The sequence below is a fragment of the Eurytemora carolleeae genome, unplaced genomic scaffold, assembly GCF_000591075.1.
Source record: "Eurytemora carolleeae unplaced genomic scaffold, Eaff_2.0 scaffold930, whole genome shotgun sequence".
In the NCBI taxonomy this organism is placed as follows: Eukaryota; Metazoa; Arthropoda; class Copepoda; order Calanoida; family Temoridae; genus Eurytemora; species Eurytemora carolleeae.
The window spans coordinates 179,791-203,039 of record NW_019396817.1 but is presented as its reverse complement, the minus strand read 5'-3'; the positions used below and the strand labels follow the sequence as shown (position 1 = coordinate 203,039).

Here is a 23,249-nt window from a genome sequence, read left to right as displayed (position 1 = left end):
TTGACTATTTTTTAAACCATTTGCTTTGATCATTTTAAAGACTATTATAAAAGTTTACACTATATTTGAATCAGCTAGAGCAAGCTGTACACCAAGTGCGTGAACAGAGGGGGGGAAGGGGGCAGTGCCCACCTAGACCTGTAAAGAGGGGGCGTATCCCCCCCCTAGAACTCAGAGCTATAAAACTTTTACATCTGAAACTGAAGAATGAAGAGCATAGAAAAATTTATTTGCTGTTTTTTTGTGCTAGTTATGTTTGAAGGAGAGATAAAGCAGTACTTGCAAGGTATTTGGACTGTATTTGTACCTTTAAAGTCTCCAAGAAGCCAAATGTTTTGAATTTACAGTACACTGCTGTACACTGTTCAGTACAGATACATAGTATATAAATCAAAAAGGGACATGTACACCTAATGAATCAGCCTGCACTTTTGGTGAAATTTCTGTGTAAGTATAGTTCAATTTAATATTGTTTTTGTCGTACATTTATCCGTTAAAACGTATTTATAACTTTCATATTTTTTCAAGAATAACCTTAAAAGTTAAACATGAGACAAACACAAACTTTAAGTAAACATATTTGGCATCATAATCAAAAAATATCTAAAAATAAAACGCTGTAAAATTCTGGGCTCGGAACCACGCAAAAATCTTAGTTATCAATATTCTCAATAATATAATCTCAAAAACTCCGTGTTCAAAACTCGGTTTTCTGTTTCTAAGATATAGTTAAAGTTCCAGTCTCAAGGGAAAGAACTGTTAAGTACCAAAAGTACGATATCAGACACACGTGACTTCAATACATTTTGCGCTACTAAAATATTCAGACTGAAGAAACCGACGTCCTTGAGATTTTTAAACGTGATTTAGGATAAATACGTAAATATGATAGATGAATAAACGTGATTTAGGATAAATACGTAAATATGATAGATGAATAAACGTGATTTAGGATAAATATATAAAAATTATATATGAATAAACGTGATTTAGGATAAATATGTAAACATGATATATGAATAAACGTGATTTAGGATAAATATGTAAACATGATATATGAATAAACAAAGATACAAATGTTAAAACATGATTTAGGATAAAGATACAAATATATAAACATGATTTAGGATAAAGATACAGATATATAAACATGATTTAGGATTAAGATACAGATATATAAACATGATTTAGGATAAAGATACAAATATAAAACATGATTTAGGATAAAGATAAAAATATTAAAACATGATTTAGGATAAAGATACAAATATTAAAACATGATTTAGGATAAAGATACAAATATTAACACATGATTTTGGATAAAGATACAGATATATAAATATGATTTAGAATAAAGATACAAATATAAAACACGATTTAGGATAAAGATACAAATATATAAACATGATTTAAGATAAAGATACAAAAATTAAAACATGATTTAGGATAAAAATACAAATATATAAACATGATTTAGAATAAAGATACAAATATATAAAAATGATTTAGGATAAAGATACAAACATAAAACATGATTTAGGATAAAGATACAAATATATAAACATGATTTAGGATAAAGATACAAATATTAGAACATGATTAAAGATACTGTGGAAGACAATGTTTCGACCTCCAAAACAGAGTTCCACAACAGAAGAGGGACGCCGTATTCTCATTTTGATACGAAGTTTGTGTTATAAAGAAATATATATACTGGAATGAGTCTAACCGAGTTTCATTAGAGTCCATCCTCCGACCTCTATATTGGTGACCCTGACGAAGAACATTCAGTGATTTTTTNCTGATACCGCCGTTTCATCAGTTTTTAAACTAGCTCCTGATGTTTCTTCCTTGCTGAACGAATTTCCTGATGCCTGGAAACCTCGACAACCTGGTCAGCTACCAGGACATCAAGTGAAACATGTGATTGAGACGGAGGGTCAGCCATTATAAGCCCGCCGTCTCCGTTTAGACCAAGTGAAATTAGCAGCTGCTAAAGCAGAGTTTCAAAGGATGGAAGCAGCTGGAATTATTCAATGCTCTGATAGTCCATGGGCTTCTCCTCTTCATATGGTTCCTAAACCAGACGGTTCCTGGCGTCCTTGTGGCGATTACCGCCGATTGAATAACATCACAAGGCCAGACCGTTACCCACTTCCTAACATTTGTGATTTTACAAACAATTTGCGCGGGTGTACAGTATTCTCCAAATAAGACTTAGTGAAAGGTTATCATCAAGTGCCTATGGACCCCCAGGATGTCTGCAAGACCACCATTGTGACACCTTTTGGTTTATTCGAATTCTTATCCATGCCTTTTGGGTTAAAGAATGCAGCTCAGACCTTTCAACACCTCATGGACAGGATTTTTAGAGGACTTCCATTTGTTTTCATCTATCTGGACAGTACAAACAAGAGGTCTCACCTGAAACATCTTCATGTAGTTCTTGACCTCCTTTGTCAGAATGGTCTAGTATTAAACATGGAGAAATGCAGCTTTGGACTGGGAGAGATTGATTATCTAGGACACAAGATCACTTCTGCTGGAATTATTCCTCTCCGCAAGCATGTTGACGCTCTTCTCCTCCAGCCCCAACCGCAAGATGTCCGTGGTCTCCAACGATTCCTAGGAATGATTAACTTCTACCGCCGTTTCCTTCCTGGTGTAGCAAGAACTCTCCGCCCTCTAACAAATGCTCTAGCTGGTAATCCACGTGCTTTAAACTGGTCTACTGAGATGCAAACTGCTTTTGAGACAGCTAAATCTGCTATCTATAATACAAATATATAACCATGATTTAGGATAAAGATACAAATATTAAAACATAATTTAGAATAAAGATACAAATATATAAACATGATTTATGATAGATACATAAATTTATAAACATGATTTAGGATAAAAATACAAATATTAAAACATTATCTAGAATTTTTTTAATTTTGAAATTTCATTTGCATTTATTACCACTTATTTTTTTTAGTAATTTAGAAAAAAATTTTATCCTTCACCTATTATTATCCGGATTTCCTCGTAAGAAAGTACAATTTGGCAAGTTCATTCATTTTGTTAGTCTGTTTTTCATTGTTGGGATTGGTTGCTATTAACTATTGCTATAAACATAAAACGGCTGAACACATTGGAACAAATTTGATGTGATCCCAGGGTAGGTTTATGGCTATTCAGAGTAAATAACTTGCCTTGAAATAATTTTGAACTGTAAGCGTAATTTCAAGTTACCCCTCCATGCAAAGATGGCAATACCCGATTTACAAGGGTACTCTTGAAAGCTTTGTCAGGTAAAGTATGAATTATTTTTTTTATGTTTTTATTTCTTCAAACTTTTCATTTTCATTTATCTGCAAAAGTGACCTGTGCATTTCTTGTTTATAAAAAAATAGAGGAGCAACTGAAAGAAATAAACACTTTTCGAGTCATAAAACGACAATATTTTCCACATTTCTTTAGAATAAGGTTTAAAGGTAACCATTGAAAATCGGGCATTGCCATCTTTGCCTGGAGGGTCAACTAAAATTGCGCTTATGCAGTCCCTTTAATTCAGAGCAAATTAAGAACAAAAAATCTGCGAAATTTTACCATGTGTAGTAATGTTTTCACACTTTTTCAAGTATCCGGGTTCCAGTTCCTGTGAGAAAGTACAACTATAAGGCCAGAAGTCTGAAAACTGGCAAGTTGGCAAAATTACAAGCTAAGTTGCAACAATAACAATTCACCCTCTAAATATAAAAATAATTTTGGATTTTTAGTTTAAATATATAAAATTGTTATTTAAAAATTTCAATATACATTTTGAAATAACAGTTGCTTAGTGCCCTCAGAAGAGAATGGACCTTAGCTTTACAGTTTGGGGGAGCGCTGCGTTTAGTTGCACATTTCATATCCTACAGGGGGAGTAACGAATGTACATCCCACTCTGCATAAGGCGTGCAGTGATGGGTTTTCCTTAAAATTCCCCTTATACATATTGAAACCAGTTCTCTCTGGGCGGAATTGGTAAACAAAATAGATGCATCATTGTTTGCCTAGGATCCAGGAGGAACAAAGCATTTAATTTTGATAATTTTGATAATTCACGTAATAGTTTTCTTTGACCAGAATATTTCATAGATTATTTTGTGAAAATGGATTCCAAGTCTGGCTGTGACATCCGTCTTGTGTTTACTTTTCCCCCCAAAGACAGTACACTTCTGAAATAACTTTCCTTGCATTAGTACCTTGGTCAGATGTAACTCATTAGAAAACAATTTAAAATAAAGTTCTGAAAAAAGAAAGCAAGATCCTCTCAACTAGATCACTTCGTTACAGAGGAGTTCAGAAAAAAAGCAAGATTCTTTAAAATTAGTTCTTTATTGTAGAGTGGCGTACTGCAAGGACATCCAAAACAAAACAAAAAAATTTTAAAAAGCCAAAATGTGTTTTGTACGAACAAAAATAAAATGAAGAACAAGAAGTAAAGAAATCTCAAAATATTTTCATCAGATATCATATAAATATTCAAAAATATTGTAAAACTTAATTAAAATAAATTATTAAAGTTAAAAAACATTTGAAATAAAAAAGAATTAAGTCTGTGTTACAAACTCTAATGATTAAATCCTTTAATGGCGTATACCTTAGATTTTTGAAACTTTCAACTCTGTAGATAAAAGAGAGTAGAAAATCTGAGTTTGTGGCAAAATTCATTTCCTTAGAGCTAATCCTACTACCGGACTAAAAAAGAAGATTTTACTTTATTATAGAACTTTCTTTCATAACAGATCATGGTTGCATGCACAAATCTTAAGCTTTCCCCTTTTTTGTAGTTTAGAGGGAACAAGAAAATAGTCGAATTTAATTGTTGTTTTCTATTTCTAACACCTGTCAAATTATAACAGAACAATTATTGGAATAAGATATTAAATTGGACTGAAATCTCAGAAAACAGGGAATTATAGAAATATTTTGACCTGAAAAGTATCAAATGCATTAATGCATTATTATCAGATTTATAGGAAAGTAAATAAAAAGGTTGATTTTTTTAAAAACTTTTTCACTCTTTTTATTGTATGCTATTTATCTATAAAAAATTGTTGAAACACCCCTCCACCCCTTCCCATCAGAAAATTGAAATAGGCCCCTCCCTTCAATCCTCTTATTTATACATTTCGTTCTACAATATCCTAAAACTAAATTTTATCAAGTTTAAACTTTGTTTTGAATAAAACTGCAGTCTTTACTTTTCCTTTCTCAGTCAACTTAGAACCATTCAATAGAGCAAACCTATACAATAGCGTAGCAGTAGCAGGTTGTTGTGAAAGAAATTCAAGAAATCTTTAGTTAATTTATTTTTGAAACCAGCAAAGCTTACTTCCAGTATATCAAGACTATGTTTGGATCATAGATTTAGTAATAGCAGTGGTAGTAGTAGTAGCAGTAGCAGTAGCAGTAGCAATAGCAGTAGCAGTAGCAGTAGCAGTAGCAGTAGCAGTAGCAGTAGCAGTAGCAGTAGCAGTATCAGTAGCAGTAGCAGTAGCAGTAGAAGTAGCAGTAGCATTAGCAGTAGCATCCGTTTACAAAAATATAAAGGTGAATTTAGTTATTTATTTTGCTTAAAATTGCATGAAATGCAGAAACAAACCTTTAAAAAATTAAATTACGTTTTTTGATATTTTGAATATAGTCTTCTGTTTTATCCCGCTCAGGCGCCATTTGTTTCAATAATGCTTGAAATAATAGTTAACGGTTGGCGCCATATACCCGAATAGTTGGTCCATTCCGTTAATTGTTCAACTATAACGAACGTTTTGAACAAAGTGTGAAAGTTCCCAGCCCTATCAGTATCTTGTAGTATTAGTAATTATGTAATTTTTATGTTAATGATCAAATATTGGAAGGATTTTGATTAATTAGCCAACTTTATTCCTTGTTACGTTATTAGTTTTGCAAGGAAGTAACTATTAACATAAGCAAGAACGATTGAGAAAATAGTATTTTTTTTAATTTTTTTATCTCCTCCAGGCTCCCCCTGTAAGCAACCCTGTTCCATGAAGTAAATAGTAAATATTGACAAAATATTTTTATTTTGCATTTTATCATCAGTGTTACAGTTCTCCTCTGGAGAGAGGGAGGGGAAACAACATGTTAAAATAAACATAAATTTTGATAAATTAAAGAAAGTTATTATTGGATTATCGTGCCAATATATTTTTTTAAAAGATTTTTTTTGTCCCCAGGACATGATCGGGTTGTTACGATCAAATCTCGGAATTTTTCTATTACGAAAGTCTGGAGTGTATGGGTTTAAGTTGATTTACCAGGAGTTGTAATCTGGCAGCACATTCATCTATTCACGCTTCATTCATTCTGAGAAGAGGGTTGACAAGATTCCAGCAGCCTGCTTCTTAGACCTGAGAATAGCAGAGTGCCTTACAGATCGGAAACATCACACTTATTGTTCCCAATCATTTGTAAGCCCGGATTGGATACCCCTAGGTACCTATAGCTGGCAACCATAGACTCTCCCTGCTTGTCCACCATTCCTCTCTTCATCATCATTCACTTGGATCATTACACTTAAAGCTTCTTTCTTGATGAGTATAGAAGAACGAACCCTTTCGCTGCGAGAGTTGTTAACAGCCGCCCCTCTGTCCTCCTACATTCGTCAGGTGGTCAAAACTGCTTAACCAGATGTCGGTTTCAGATGTTTTTGAACCCACAGGTTTGTGTGGAGTACGGGAATCGAAACCGTGAACACCAGTCTGGACACCAATCCAGTTACTTGCTGCGGACAAGTGTGCTTAACTTCATTGAGCTAACGAGAACTGGTGTCACCTTTTTTGTTGTTATTCCAATAAATTTTTGCAATATTTTTAACAAAACTTTTGACTTTTTATGTTTTAGGATAAGGGAAGGGGGGGGGGGTTATCGGAAAAAATAAAAAACTATTTTGAATCACATTTGTGTCGATAAAATTAATTGTTTAAAAATCAAAAAATCAAATTGTGTTTATGTTTATTATTTCTAACTGTATGAAGTAAACCCTCTAAGGAATCTGGAAACGATAAAACCAATTCCCCAACCTTGTTATTATATTATCTGCAGTTCTTTAAAACACAGGACCAAACTTTAACACATTTAAGGTTTTTTTTCTAAACTAAAATAAAAATGTAATTAGAATTTTCTTGCGGTGCCATGGTTGTTTGATCAGAAATAATAAGAAAACGATGTTAATGGAACCTACTGTCAGCGTAATTTCAAATTACACTCCAAGAAAATATGACAATACCCTATTTACAACGGTACCCTTGAAACCTGGAATATATTGGTATTTTTTTCTAGTTTTAAGAGTCTTCAAGTTTGATAATTCATTTATATTTGCTGCAGTAGAAATGGGAAAATCAGTTTCTGTGGAGGAATTACAATTAAGAATAATTAGTTTTCAAAATTAAAGACATTGATATCTAATTCATACTTGATCAGACCAGGGAGATATTGAATAGAAGGAGGGGGCGATAGGGTTTCCGTACACTTTGCTGTGGCGTTTTTGGACTGGTGTATGATGAAAAACTAGTTTTTGCGTAACAACAATAACAAAGGCAGCCGATCTAATGTAAACAAACATGAGTTAGTAAACTGTGAAAGTAGCATTATCTTGTTAAAAAAGATTGAAAAAGTTAAGGATTTTAGTTTTATACGAAAAAGACCTTATTACAGAGCCATTTTCAATCAAATTCAAGGTTATCCTGCCCCCTCCCCCCCCTAGATGTCTGTTTATCATTTGTGTTATTGTTTACAATCTTTATTATTGTTGTTACGCAAAAACTAGTTCTTCAGCTGTCCAAAAACGTCACAGCAAAGTGTACGAAAACTCTATCGCCCCCTCCTTCTTTTCAATATCTCCTTGGATCAGACAAAGATTTTGAAGCTAGGTACTGTTGTAAATAGGACATTGCCATTTTTGCATGGAGGGTCACTTCAAAGTATGATCACAGTGAAAGCACAATTCTGAATTGTTATGTATTCAAAAAATAGTTTTAGGTGAAAACTACGTCGCGTGCACATTGCTTATTTTTGCACTTGCGCAAAAGTAACTTCAACAAATTCGGTTGCAAAAGCAGCAATCAAATCTTTCTACTTTCTTTGTGAGTATGACTTCTGGGCAATAATAATTGGTTTGCTTATTTTTGGGAATAAGTCATTTGAAGAGATATAAGGGCGCATTGCTCGGTCCCCTCAAATTTAAAACTACAGAAATATGTAGACTCCAAAAAGGAAACTTACAAAAATACTTAATATTTATTTAAAGTACAAAATGAGCACAATTCATGTTTAAAAACAATTTAATTAACTTTGCACCTGAAAGAAGTTTACTAAAGATTGCATGGCGCCAGTCAAAACTTGGAAAATTAAACTTTATGTAAATTCTAGGAATTATTCCTCAAGGTTTGAATTGTGTCTCCCCATAGATTAGAAACTTTACAGAAGAGACAGAACAGTTATCCATTTGTAATCTAAGAGAGAAAAGATATCACAGATGAAAAAAAATCTTCATTTAAATCTTCATTTTAATTCTTTTTAATTTGAAAGCTTGGTACTAAATTTGGATTATTTAAAAACGTTGACCTTTCAATCTGGCAGAATTCATAGTTTGAAATATCAAAGATCTATCACATCGGTTCGCAGAATAATAAGGATTAAAATTTAAAGGGAGTGTTTGCGAAAAATGAAAGGGGGTATAGGCTCAATGCGATAAAAGAGCGCTTTTGATCGCTACTAATCTTACTTGTCTTCTATCTGTTGCATGTCTATAAGGAGAAAATTGTTAAAAACGACTCACACCAAAGAACGTAGTGTTTAAACAAATTCGGAAAGATGCAACATTCAACTCGGATCGTAAAAAATCTATTTTATTCCCAACAAATCATTCAGATATTAAAAACAATAGTCATCGATTATTTTTCGACGCATTCGTAAATAGTTGATATTTCATAATATTTTGTGTTTTTCATGATCTGAGAGTTACATTTTTTCCTGTTTCGAGGATTTTTGATAATGAAGACGAAATTTTCATATTTTCCAGGAATGTTCGAAAATCCAGCGAAAATTAATCTAAAAAAAACAAAATCAAAAATATTAGGAAATATTAACTATATATGAATGCGTCGAAAAATAATCGATGACTATTGTTTGTAATATCTGAATGATTTGTTGGGAATGAAATTGATTTGTTTACGATCCGAGTTTAATGTTGCATCTTTCCGAATTTGTATGGGCGCTGCGTTCTTCGGTGTGAGTCGTTTTTAACAATTTTCTCCTTATAGACGCAACAGATAGAAGTAAGATTAGTAGCAATCAAAAGCGCTTTTTTTATCGCATTAAGCCTATACCCCCTTTCATTTTTCGCGAACACTCCCTTTAAGATTAAGTTTCTTTGTTATGACTAAAGAATCAATTGTAAACCTTGGTAAAGTTTAGTCCATAACCAGACCTTAATGAAAAATTTGCATAATTATTCTATATTTTCAATTTATTTTTTATCAAATCAAAGACTAAACTTTTTGACGGGAAATTCACAAACATTTGATTATTTTTGCATAAATATGGAGTATTTTAATCAAACAAATGATACATTAGTTTAATTAATAATTAAGTAAATTTATATATTTACGAATTAGCAGCATGGTATCAAAAATGTATTGAGATTGAGGCACTCAAACTTACTCCCAATGTTTACCCGTGCTTGGTCGTAAATTACTATTTTTCCTATTTTTCCCTTTTTAAGGTGGACCCACTCACTTCAGCTTTGGGTGTAATGGCTACATTTTTTTGGACATTCCATAGGCACAAAAAGTTAATATGCTATATCTATCTTTGCAAGAATGCATTTATAAACATATCTTAGCTAAAATGCATGTACAACAATTTTGATAAAATAAACGTTATTAAAAAAATAAATACATGAGTAATACTTGTAAGATTTTATACAATAATCGTGTACACATTACTCAACATAATGCGTACACAACTATATTATACCTAAAAAATTACATGTACGTACAAATAAACATTTGAGATTTTAAAATGTCTGAGCCTCCAAAGTATCAAGTAGAGGATGTTTTAAACAAAAAGAAACCCCCGCCACAAATACTTGATCTCAGAAAAGCTACGTAAGTATTTAATTAATGAAGAGTATGCAGGGTGTCCCAAAAAAACATGCTCTATTAGACATTTTTTAACACTATTTAATTCTATGGAACATTTCCAATCGAACGATATCAATAAGAGGTATGAATAACAAAAATTGAAGAAATAAGAACAGTTTGAAATTTGACATTTATTGAATCGACCGGAAATGTCAAGTTCCATAGATTTCAAAAATTCAAAAAAAAAATTAAAATTGAACAATGTATAAAATGGCGTTTTTTGGGACACATTTATTATAACGAAAGTAAAAACTAGATACTTTGTGAAATTTATAATGGCGCCCGACTGACAGGAAAAATTTTATTTCAAAAGTTATTTTTACTTTGCCGTTGTTTCATGAGTTTTTGCAGCAAAAAATTGCAAATCATTGAAATAAAATGATAGAATTGATTGCAATGCGACAATTAATTGTCGAAGGAGGGGGAAGTTTGTTTAGAAGGGGTGTATGGGGGGAAAGGGGAATTGTTGGCACCTTGAATGAAGGAATAAATGATTAAATTGGAATAACAAAGAATTGTGAAAAATGGAAAAATGTCTAATGTCAACAATGAAAAAAGTAATAAAATGCAAAGCTAAAGGCTTTGAAAGAAAATTAACAATTTATTTAATAAATGTTTTAAGGAATAAATGAATTTGTCCAGGAGTGGGGGGGGGGGCTATCTTTTTTGACATACCAGGGCTCCTTACCATGGTTTGGGGCTGCAGTTGAGTGATAGAAGGGCGACGCTAAAAATCTTTAAAATCTATTCTTAAAAATCGAATTGAAGAAGAGCTAGTATAGCTGCCAGTATGCCATTGCCCACCCTTCCGTCAAAAGCTGCCTCTGTTTAAAAGTATTTAAATCCTAGGATATCAAATGAGGATGAATACAAGAAATTAATGGAGAAGATACCAGATTATAGAATACAACCAGAGGATGTAAGTAAATGCATAGTGTATATGCAAATATGAAGATTGAGAAATCCAGGATAGGAAATAGGATTGAGTTGAAAATAGTATCCGCGGATTTAAAAGAATTTTTTCGTCAATGTATTTCAATATATCCTGAGCTGGGAACTTTTGAATGGGATATCCTTAATCCTGATCGGATAATTAATCTGGAGATTAAAAATGAGTGGAGAAGGAGCAATATTTAATCTGCAGATTAAGAAAAAGAGTGGATTAAGCCTTAATCCCGATATCCACCATTCTAAAGTTTTCAGCTCAGTTCAATTTCCAATAAAATTCCCAATAAGGTTTTCATTTTTATCGATTTTAAGATTATGCATCGTTTGCTGCATTTTTTAATATAATGGTTTACTATGATGAGTTATTATGCTGAAAACTCCTGACCTTTATTATTTAGGCAGAAGAGACGAGAAAACAAATTCAAATGTTGGAAAATGCAATGCAGCTATACAGGTATCCTAGGCTTTAAGTTTTTTTATAATAATTATTACTGTTGTTTTCCATGCTTCCATTTTTTACCCCATTCTTTATAAAAATTGAAAATTTCACAGATTTTTCTTTTTTCGTCGGTGGATTTTCAAAAACTATAAAATTGTTTGTCTACATACACTGACGTATTAGGACAATTAATTCAAAAGTTTTAATTTAAACAATGAGAAATATTGTAAACAAGGCTTGATATTCATAACTTTTCCAGTCCATGGCTTGAGCACCAGCACTGAGCAGTCAATGTTCGCTAAATGTTGATTTTTTGGAACAAAACTAGTTTTAGAACTGCCCTGAGCTGATATCCTTAATTTTCTATCGCTTAATCTGAGTATCCCATGTACACACTTTTGATTTTCTTCTTAATCCTCTGTTTTTGATATCTTCTTAATCCTCTCACTAATATCCGATTGAACTAAAGGCAGCTGTTCACAAGCCGGATTTTAGAGCGTTTATACAAATATTAATTTAATCAGGATAATTTGAACTTATTAAAAAACATATTTTGTCACATTTGAGGACTATAGTCATTTTGAATATTTGTCTTAGTCTTGTACGGATTTTTAATCAAAATAAAAGTTCAATTATGCAAAATTTTTAATTAAAATTGAATTTTGTGACGTTTGTTTTAATTAGTTGCGTAGTTTCTAGTTTTATTGATAAATGCACACTAACAGACAGACAATACAAATTTAGAGATTTTTACTTTTCATAAATTCAAGGTTTTTTATTGTTATTTCAAAATGAAAGTTGTATGCTTTTTTTACACACTTGTTTGGGAACCCTGATTTACCTTTTATACCTTTTCGTTTTAAAATTCGGCCCACTCAACTTAGAACATTTTTTCAAACTAACCAAACAAAAAACATGAGCCTTAGATCATCTACAATATGATAATAAATAAATAATTATATTATTAACAAAAACCATTAATTTTTAAGGAAAAAGAAGAAATATAAAAACTCAGAGAGAAAGGTTATTTCTGATTTATTAATTTTAAAAAGAAAAGTTTAAAAATTACAATAAGATATTTATCAATTATCTCTTTAAAATACAGGGTGTCCCACATCATATTAGATCGTGTATAGCTCAGAATGGTGATTTTAGGGACTAATCAGAAAACTTAAAAACAATGAATCAATTTTAAAAAACGTAAAAGGTTTTTATAAAAGTTTTCTTCCAGAAAATACTAGGTTTTTTGAGTATTATGTGCGTATTTTGGCGTTAAAGCTTGGAGATAACATAATATAATATGGGACGCTCTGTATATAGTGGAATAGAAGACGATATTTAAGCAATATTCTGTACATTTTATGTTGTTATAAAGCAAATGGTTTTTTTTTTCTGTGTACAGTGTATAGTGTACACATGATAGCTGTGGTTCATTAAACTATTAAAAATCATATCTGTATAGTCTATAACTGTCATGTCCTATTCCACCATTTTATGTGCCCCACTGTATATTTTAAATTATAAAGCGAAATATGATAATAAATGAACCATGTAAAACATAGAAATCAATTTAAATCGATTTTAAGTAAAAATTTAGTCAAACATTTTGAGGTACATAGCGCCACATAAAACATATTTTTTATAGTTCTATAATATCAATTGTATTAAATTTTGTGGTTTTATAAAAAAAATAGTGCTATCTGAATGGGACACATTTCATATAGCTGCTTTTCGTAAACCAATAAAAAATAAAATTTAAAAAATTGTTTAAAACTTTATTTACAAAATAAAATCGCAGTTAGAAGCTATTCCTCTTACAGTTGTATCACAGGGAGCAAGGTAATATTTTTCATCATAATAATTTCAAAATATTAAATGAATTTTATGTTGACTATGTTCCAAATATTATTATTGTCCTCTGTGTGTATTGTTCAGGCCTCCTGAGGTGAATGTTGGTTCTGAAAGACGACCTCAAACTAGTCATGATAGAGCTCATACTAAAGATAAAGAACTACTTTTAGCAAAGGTAAATTTCAGATAAAAACTCTAAAAGTCCGATGCACAACCTTTTAACCTTTCTCTGATCAAGAATGAATGGGATATTCTTGTTTTTCTGTCAGAAAAATTATCTTTTTCAATTGTGGTCTCTCTAGAAAAGTGCATGACTTGGCGGATTAATTTTCAGAATTTAACTCTTTTTAAGAGAACAACGTCAATACATTCCTTATTGTTACTCATATAAAGGTCTGAAGAGTACCTTTGTTAATAAGACATGCAACTTTATGATGAAAGTATCTTTAAGAAATATTAAGAGAACAACGTCAATACATTCCCTATTGTTACTCATATAAAGGTTTGAAGAGTACCTTTGTTAATAAGACATGCAACTTTATGATGAAAGTATCTTTAAGAATTATTTGTAGAATAAAGATAATGTTGTTTGTGGGCAAATCTTTAGGAAGTAGGATACCATCTCATTTTTTAACCTTGGAGATCTTTTCAGCATCTAACAATGTTATATTTTGCAGTCAAAGATTATGCAAAACGAGTCTGCAGGAGGACCATTGAAAGAATCTGAGCAAGGTTAGTTAAAATAAAATGCAAAATATAAGTAATGCATTAATGCACTCTTTGTAAATACAGGATACAGAAATCCGAACTTTGTGAATCTTGGGATCAAACATTGATCTCCATCTTATGTAGAACTATACGGTGGTCATACACTGCAGGGATAACTTAAATATCACAATTATTCTCACTGTCCTGTACTGTCCTGTTTTATCCGTTTATAATCTGCATGTATGTCTACTAAACAGTAGCTTCCTTAAAGGCATTCCAGTACATCAAATGAACCGAAATTTACAGTGTGTCAGTGATAACGGGTTAATTCAAATGATTAATCTCCAAAATTTAAAGTTCGAACATTTAATAACGAGATCAAACGTTTAAGACTCAGGATTCACACAAAAGTTTGAATCTGAAGTCGATTTAGAATTAAAAAGACTAAATGAATGTTTATATTTTTTAGGCTGTTTATCAGATATTGACGAGTATCCCTTCTCTAATCCTTGTCCCCCCAGTATGCGACATGTACGGATAGGTAATTCTCTAATCCTTGTCCCCCCAGTATGCGTCATGTATGGATAGGTAATTCTCTAATCCTTGTCCCCCAGTATGCGTCATGTATGGATAGGTAATTCTCTAATCCTTTTCCCCCAGAAGGCGTCATGTATGGATAGGTAATTCTCTATACCTTGTCCCCCCAGTATGCGTCATGTACGGATAGGTAATTCTCTAATCCTTGTCCCCCCAGTATGCGTCATGTACGGATAGGTAATTCTCTAATCCTTGTCCCCCCAGTATGCGTCATGTATGGATAGGTAATTCTCTAATCCTTGTCCCCCCAGTAAGAGTCATGCACGGATAGGTAATTCTCTAATCCTTGTTCTCCCAGTATGCGTACGGATTGGTAATCCTTGTCCGTATAGATGATACTCTAATCCTTGTTCTCCCAGTATGCGTTCTGTATGGTATAGGTAATCAATATTGTCTTTACTCTCTTGAATGATTTATTCACACAAAAAGATATACATAAATATCTATAAATGGTGTAGTTTAAAATTTGCTTGAATTTATTTAATAAACAGTTTTACACAAATGTGCAAATTATGCAATATATTGTTTCACTATTTCAATTATTATCGAACCCTTCAACATATTAATTGTTAATTCTTGTATTTAACATTTCTTGTAAAATACGTTTTCCTCATTATATTTACAAAACAATCAGTTGAATAAGTCTTTTTTATACATAAGTTGAAAATAACTCGAATGCTAATATAACTATTAGTATTCTGAGCTATGTTTTTAGTTGTTTATTTATATCTGCGAAGATCTATGTTTATCTATATCTGCAAAGATATATGTTCATCTATATCTGCAAAGATCTATGTTTATCTATATCTGCAAAGATCTATGTTTATCTATATCTGCAAAGATCTATGTTTTATTTATATCTGCAAATATCTATGTTTATTTATATCTGCAAAGATCTATGTTTATCTATATCTGCAAAGATCTTTGTTTATCCAAGGATGTAATGCAAGGAAAGTTATTTTAGAAGTGTACACATCTTTTGTACTGCAGTGCACTCTCTCTGGGCGGTAATGTAAACACAAGACGGATGTCAAAGCCTGACATGGGATCCACCTTTCACATAAAGAATCAATGAAATATTCTGGTCATAGGAAACTATTTTGTGAATTATTAAAATTATCAAAATGTAATGCTTTTAACCTCCTCGGATACTAAACGAACACTGATGCATCTATTATTGTTAACAAATTCCACCCAAAGAGAACTGGTTTCAATGTGTACGCAGAGTATACACGACCGCAATTAACTTTCCTTGCATTACACCCTTGTGTTTATCTATATCTGCAAAGATCTATGTTTATCTATATCTGTAAAGATATATGCTTATCTTTATCTGGAAAGATCTATGTTTATTTATATCTGCAAAGATCTATCCTATCACCTGTTTAAAATTTTGCTGATTATATTATCTAAATAATATTTTAGCCGTCTACATTTATTGGCTGATTTATCACCTCTTAATAATTTTCAGCTGTTTTTTATCTGATTTGTCAGCTCTTTATACTTTTAGCTGTTTTTTATCTGATTTATCAGCTCTTTATACTTTTTAGCTGTTTTTTATCTTATTTGTCAGCTCTTTATACTTTTTAGCTGTTTTTTATCTGATTTGTCAGCTCTTTATACTTTTTAGCTGTTTTTATCTGATTTGTCAGCTCTTTATACTTTTTAGCTGTTTTTTATCTGATTCGTCAGCTCTTTATGCTTTTCAACTGTTTTTTTATCTGATTTGTCAGCTCTTTATACTCTTAAGTTTTTTTAATCTGATTTGTCAGCTCTTTATACGTTTCAGTTGCTTTTTATCTGATTGTATATCGGCCTATTTGTTAGCTAATGATATTTATTTAGCTGATATTTCAACTGTTTAAAGTTTTTCAGCTTATTTGTCAGATGTTTATGTATTTCAGCTGATTTATGAGCTCTTTATATATTTCACCTGTTTTGTGAGCTGTTTATATATATTCTAGCTAATTTGTTAACTGTTTAAATATTTTAGCTAATTTTTCAGCTGTTTATATATTTCAGCTGATTTGTGAGCTGTTTATATATTTCTCCTGATTTGTGAGCTGTTTATATATATTCTAGTTAATTTGTCATCTGTTTAAATATTTTAGCTGGTTTGTCAGCTGTTTATATATTTCAGCTGATTTGTGAGCTGGTTAAATATTCTAGCTAATTTGTCAACTGTTCAAATATTATAGCTGATTTGTCAGCTGTTTATATGTATTCTAGCTAATTTGTCAACTGTTTAAATGTTTTAGCTGATTTGTCAGCTGTTTATATATATATCAGCTGATTTGTCAGCTGTATATATATTTCAGCTGATTGTCAGCTGTTAAAATATTTCAGCTAATTTGTCAACTGTTTAAATATTTCAGCTGATTTGTCAGCTGTTGAAATAAACTGGAAGATGTTGACCCTGGCCCGTCCAACTAATTTAGGGAAAAATCAACTATAAAAAAATAATCTTTAAAAAAAGTCCAATCTTGAAAACAAACTGAAATTTGATTTTTTTATTTTGAAACTATTTGATTTGAAATTTTATGATTTATTTCCCCAGTGGATGAAAACATTTTTTCGAAGTAAGTAAAAGGGTTTTAGTTTTAAATTTTTTTTGAATGGAATGTTGAAGGATTGAAAAAATCCCCAGAAAACTCTGAAATAGGAAGTCAAGGGTTTTAAATTGAAGTTATGTCTAATTAAATTGTCCAAAACACTTATTGTGCAGTGTAAACAGACCCATTTCACTAAATGAGGGATTTAACTATTTGCTTTGTAACAACATCTAAAACACATAAATATTGCTTTAAAGTCGTCTTCATATTTCAGAGTTTTCTGGTTATCCATGTACTTTTTCGTATTCTACAATTTCTCATTTTTTTGAGAAGCAAATAAAGGATTCCGTAAATTTAAAGAAAACTACTGAGTAAATTATGTAATACATACAGTCTCCTCTGAAGTTTCATCTTTTGTGGCATAGAGTAATAAAACGAAGAGGTGAAGCTTAGCTCAGATGTACACAACCGACCTCCCTATTATTAATTAATAGAGTGGTTGTTTGTATACATCACGATATGTTAACGTACATCTAACGCTGTACACTTGTACATAGAGTGATCGTATTTTTAAGGGGTGGTTTTTTGTAGATAATTGAATATTAGTATTGATAATTAGATAGACAATTAATATGGATTGTAAACAATAAAAATGTTTGAAATAAGAATGCTTTAAGTTACTGTATTCATGCCCAAGAAACTTAATATTTTTGACATAACTTTTTGCTAATTAATTGAAAACCTACAAACTTGAAAATTGTCAATTCTCTTTAAATAAAGAAAGAGAATCTAAAGATTGTTCAATTCCATAAAATCCCCCTTTAGATACGATCACTCTATATACAAGTGCACAGTATTAGATATGTAAACATATCGTGATGTATACAACCGACCACTCTATCAATTAATTAATAGGGAGGTCGGTTGTGTACATCTGAGCTAAGCTTCACCTCTTCGTTTTATTACTCTATGCTTTGTGGAGAAACTATGTCGATGAAAAGTTTTATAAATGTTCGATAAGAATCCCTTTCTACTATAGATTGGTAGAACTAGAGAAGCTACGGTTAAGAACAAGAAAGGATGAGGAGAAAGTTGTCAATGATCTGAACGGAGTGGATCCATTCCTAGTTATAAGGTTGGTCATTAGTTTCAATAAAACATGTCTTAGTTTAGCAAAAAAAAATTACTGAAAAGTCCGGTTTATTTGAAGTACCAGTCTGGCTTTAAGGCTGTTAGAGCATCTTGTGTACAGTATACATTCACAATTTACTATTATTAAAGTGGCAGACTAGGGTGCTATCAGGGCGATGATAGTTCTCTACCTGTGGGCTCAGTTAGCTGTACTGTACACTTACAATTGTTTACTAATATTGGTTAGGCCAGAATCAACTTATAATAAACAACTATGCAGTACGCTCTCGGTATAGTTAATGGCCTATAAAATTACTATAGGATTAGCGTGCATCATCACTCTACACACTATAACCTCGTTGGGTGCTATAGATGGTAAAATGGTACGGTACACCAATTGCGAGCTTGATGAAGATGAGTTCATGCCAATTATGATTTAATACCATGCAATGTTTTGAATCAATTAATACTACTTATTGCTTCCAACTGAGATTTAAAAAAATATGCTATTTTATATATTGCACCCGCAAAGCAAACTCCATGTTGTACTCAATTTGACTTTCAAATATGCTTTGATATTTGTTGTGTAAATGTCAGAAAATTACTTTAAACTCTAATGGTTATTCTAGTTAATGAATATAACTATTTTGCATAGAATAAAATCGCACCCTGATCTCTAATAGTTCTCCTTAAATTTATTTATTTAAATGTGTTGTTATCATTATTGAAATTAGGTTGAAAAAATAATCAAAACAGCCAAGAGCTAATTTCCACCTAATTGCTTTATACTTGTACTGTTAATATAATCATCAATTTGTAATTGTAAACTCGTTCTGTACACAGAAACATGTGTTTTAGCAATAAACTTTATCTTATCTTATCTTATCTACTTTCTAAAAGTAGAGGTCACATTGTACAGTATACATGTTTTCATTTAGAAATCCAAGCTGCAGTCGTGGAGGAGTAATGGAGAAATATGTTTTGGTAAATATTATTTATTTATCTAACCTACAGTGTGTCCAATTAAACATGATATATGAGAGACGATAAAAAATTGTTTTCGATAGCTAGTTAATGATAAAAAATTGTATATAGAAGAGGATGAACTATCACAAACGATCGCAAACTGTGCAATTCTTTGAGAGTTATTTTCTTCTTCTTCTGTAAGCCGGAAAATTGCTTTGCTTATAACACGGCTTTAAACTGCTAATTTTGTGACACTCTAAATAAAAGTAAAAAAAATGTATTCCATTGACTGATAACAATTCCGTCTGCTAAGCTTTCTTAATTGTGGCCTGCACGAGCGGGGGAAGGCAGGCGGCCATGAGCCACCACTACTTCCCCTTCCGTACCACCACATTTGACTCTTCCGGACAAAACTACTTTTTTAAATGGTATATTTAGGGCCTTTAAAGTGTGATTTTAAAAAATCCAGCCGCGTCACTCAAAAAAGCACAACTCAAACCATTTTTTCAATTCTACTCAAGATTAATATTTTGTGTGTTGAATTCTTAAACTGTTTTACAATGAAATTTTTGAGAAATTTGACTGAATATTTCATCTCGAAATATCACAAATTCTAATGATTTTTCAATTACTGACTCATTATACTAAACCCATCTTAAAATCACTCATTAACCAACTTTGTGATATTTCAAGATGCAATACTCAGTCAAATTTGTCAAAAATTTCATTGTAAAACAGTCTAAGAATTCAACACACAAAATATTCTTATAATGTGGAAAACAAAAATTTTAACCTTCATGTCATATACGGAGTTCCAGGTCGCCATCTAAGCCTCTTTCTTGGTGGGTATTGGGTAACCCTGTATTTAGATTTTATTATATTTTAAGGTTTGCCAAGAATGTGGAGAAGAATATTGTAGTGGTTCCTGCTCTGTTTTTCAGTATGATTCATTCCAGGTATGGTGAAATGAGAATCAGGAAACTTTGGAATTAGAAGACGACTTTTGGGCTCAAGTTATTATTTTAAATACAGACACAGCATTTGTAATATACAAATAGAAGGCCAGTCCAAGAGTCCGGTATCTTAAGAGTTGTATAAGAGCGGTATTAGTTAATACCATATTTCCTAAACACCGGTGTTTAGGAAATACCTATATTCATATTTATAGTCGCTAATCCTGCCTAATTAGTGGTAGGCTTATCTACTATCTAGCCTAGAACAGCTTTGCATTCATAAGCCATCCTAGTTAAAACCAGGATTATCATCCAATCTTTAAGGTTTAAACTCTTCTGCGTAACTCTTTTCTCTTCTCAACTTAACAATTTGTTAATAATTACAAAGACAACTTTTAAATAATACATTTTTATTTTATGACAAAAGACAGATTAAAAATTCATGTAATATTTTGTAAGTTAAACTTTTTACATTTCAATCAAATCAAAGTTAAAAAATAAAAACTTTAAAGTAAGATATATTTTTTAGAAAAAAATTTCTTTAAAAAAGTTTTTCTCATGAAAATGTTTTTTTTATATTCAAAATATTTTATTAATAATTATTTGAGGAGGGGGAGATCAGTTTTCAAATTAAGTAAAATACAAAGTGTTTCTTCGTTTTTAATGCATCCCTGTATTTCATGAGGTTGCGAGAATATCAGGACCAAACCAAATTAATACCAGTATTTAGGTTAGATGATCCTACCTAAATCACCCTGCGGGTGGATTAGCTAATGCCGCTCTTATTGAAACTGGCATTGCTGTTAATACCGGTATTAGCAAAACTTATGAACTCGTAGGATAGATTATCTAGCCTAAACCCTACCAACCTGCAAGGGCGTATACAGAAATAAATCTAGGGGGAGAAAAATATGCGCGACGCCCCCCCCCCAGAAGAACTCCTATGGGGGGCCAAATTTGAACCGCAAATTCAAAACAGTTGGCTTCTTGGATACTTACAAGTACTACTTTATCTCTTCTTGGATACTTACAAGATACTTACAAGTACTACTTTATCTCTTCTTGGATACTTACAAGTACTACTTTATCTCTTCTTGGATACTTACAAGTACTACTTTATCTCTTCTTCAAACAAAACAAGCAGAAAAAACAGCAAATTAATTTTTTTATACTCTTCACTCTTCATGTTCAGATTTGAAAAGTGTGATAGCTCTGAGTTCTTTACAAGTCTAGGTGGGGGCACTGCCCCCCTGTATACGCCCTTACCAACCAGGATTAGTTAAGAGAGGTACTTAGCTCTCTTGGACTGGTCTAGACGCATTTTACTAAATTGGTGATTAAATAAGTGTCTAATTAGTGTTTAATAAGTGTCTACTGTCTAGTAAAACTAATTCTTTGTAACATCAAATACCGAAAAATTATTGCTTTAATGTTGTCCTCTTAAGCTGCAGTTTTCTGGTTCTCATTGTATCATGTGTCCCAGTAAGCACGAGATTTTAAAGTCTTCGATTATACGATTCATAAAGATTTCCCTAATCCTTGCATCTGGCCACGTGGTTTTGTTTTTAAAACTGATCTTTGTTTAATCTACACTTTCTTAGCAACAAAAACAAGACTATGGTTTATTACTTAACTCTGACAGGAAAAGAGAACGCACATTTGTGTCTCATAGTCTCACTCACGCTAAAGCACTTCTAAGTTTTAAGGGAGCCTCTTACATTCATAGATTTTAGTTTCCTGTTGTCAACCATTAACAACCCCCCCTCCATGTAATGTCGTCTTCAACCTAAAAGCTCCTCTCGGAAGCCCAAAGATGTACAAGAAACAATCCCTGCAGGATGCAAGGATGCATGATATGTCCTACACCAACCAACCACGTCCGTAACCTGGACGAGGAACTGAACATCGACGAATCCAACTCAACCCCATCATCACCTCATCTCGATGTTCACCCGCAGGCTCAATACAGTAATCCAACAAGACAACATAGAACTATTGAAAAGCACCATCAAATCGCTCCAGAAACCGATTGAGACGAACCTTGATTTCTTCGTGTATGACTGCTCCGCCTTTGACGCCGCCTTGAAGACCGCCTCATTTTTTTTAGGAAATAAAGAGTTTTCTGCATTATCGATTTTGATTTGAGGGTTATTCCTTTGTCTATCTGTTCATCGTCAGAATCTTGTTCCTTAGCGACAACACCTGTATTACTATATTAAACATTGTGTGATAGCCTGGATGGATTCCAGGCCGCAGACTGCATGTTGATGCTCTGCACCCTGAGGGTTCCATGTCGGGTTCAGACCTTAAATTATTCTTATATTTATCTAGAACTTTATATATTTCCAATATCTTGATAATTTTAAAAATCTTAAAAAAAAATACACTAATTTAAAAAATGCACAATAAAATGAACTCCATGAACATCAAATTGATATGACAGGTTTTAATATCGTCAAGCAAAAAAAGGGCCTTTTTCTTCGATTTTTCTATTTGGTGGTTATTTCCAATCTTTAGTTTTATATTCCGGGACTATTTTGGCTTGCAAACCACACACATGAAAAAAAGTTTATAAAATTCAAAATATGGATATCTTATGTATTCTTAATCTAACAAAACTTTTCCATGGTCCCTTAAAATAACATTTATAGTTAATTTAATTTTTATTCAAGAGGTTGATAAAAGATGAAGATACGGGGAAAGATCTGGAAGAGAAAAATGCAAAAAAGAAGAAAAAAGAAAAAAGGGGAAAAAGCAGTAAAATACGAAAAAGTAAAGATTAAAATGTTTAAAAAAAAAAAACACTTTTTAGTGTCTCACTTGTTTATCTTTGCATGTAAATAAACTATAAAATTAACCATCTATCTCTTATAAAACAATAATAAATTCTAAGGAATTAAAA

The 23,249-nt window shown here is 31.9% G+C and overlaps 1 protein-coding gene across 1 annotated transcript; it reads left to right on the top strand.

Annotated features, from left to right (window-relative positions):
• The first annotated feature begins 10,052 nt into the window (after positions 1–10,052).
• Positions 10,053–23,188, top strand: LOC111709004 (uncharacterized). The gene is made up of 14 exons (XM_023482565.1): positions 10,053–10,166; positions 11,052–11,121; positions 11,549–11,604; positions 12,579–12,612; positions 13,388–13,428; positions 13,525–13,615; positions 14,118–14,172; positions 14,618–14,689; positions 17,121–17,183; positions 17,303–17,324; positions 18,337–18,432; positions 19,367–19,412; positions 20,282–20,350; positions 23,020–23,188. The coding sequence occupies exons 1-14, from the start codon at positions 10,081–10,083 to the stop codon at positions 23,128–23,130; spliced, it is 912 nt and encodes a 303-aa protein (XP_023338333.1). The 5' UTR covers positions 10,053–10,080; the 3' UTR covers positions 23,131–23,188.
• The last annotated feature ends 61 nt before the right edge of the window (positions 23,189–23,249 follow it).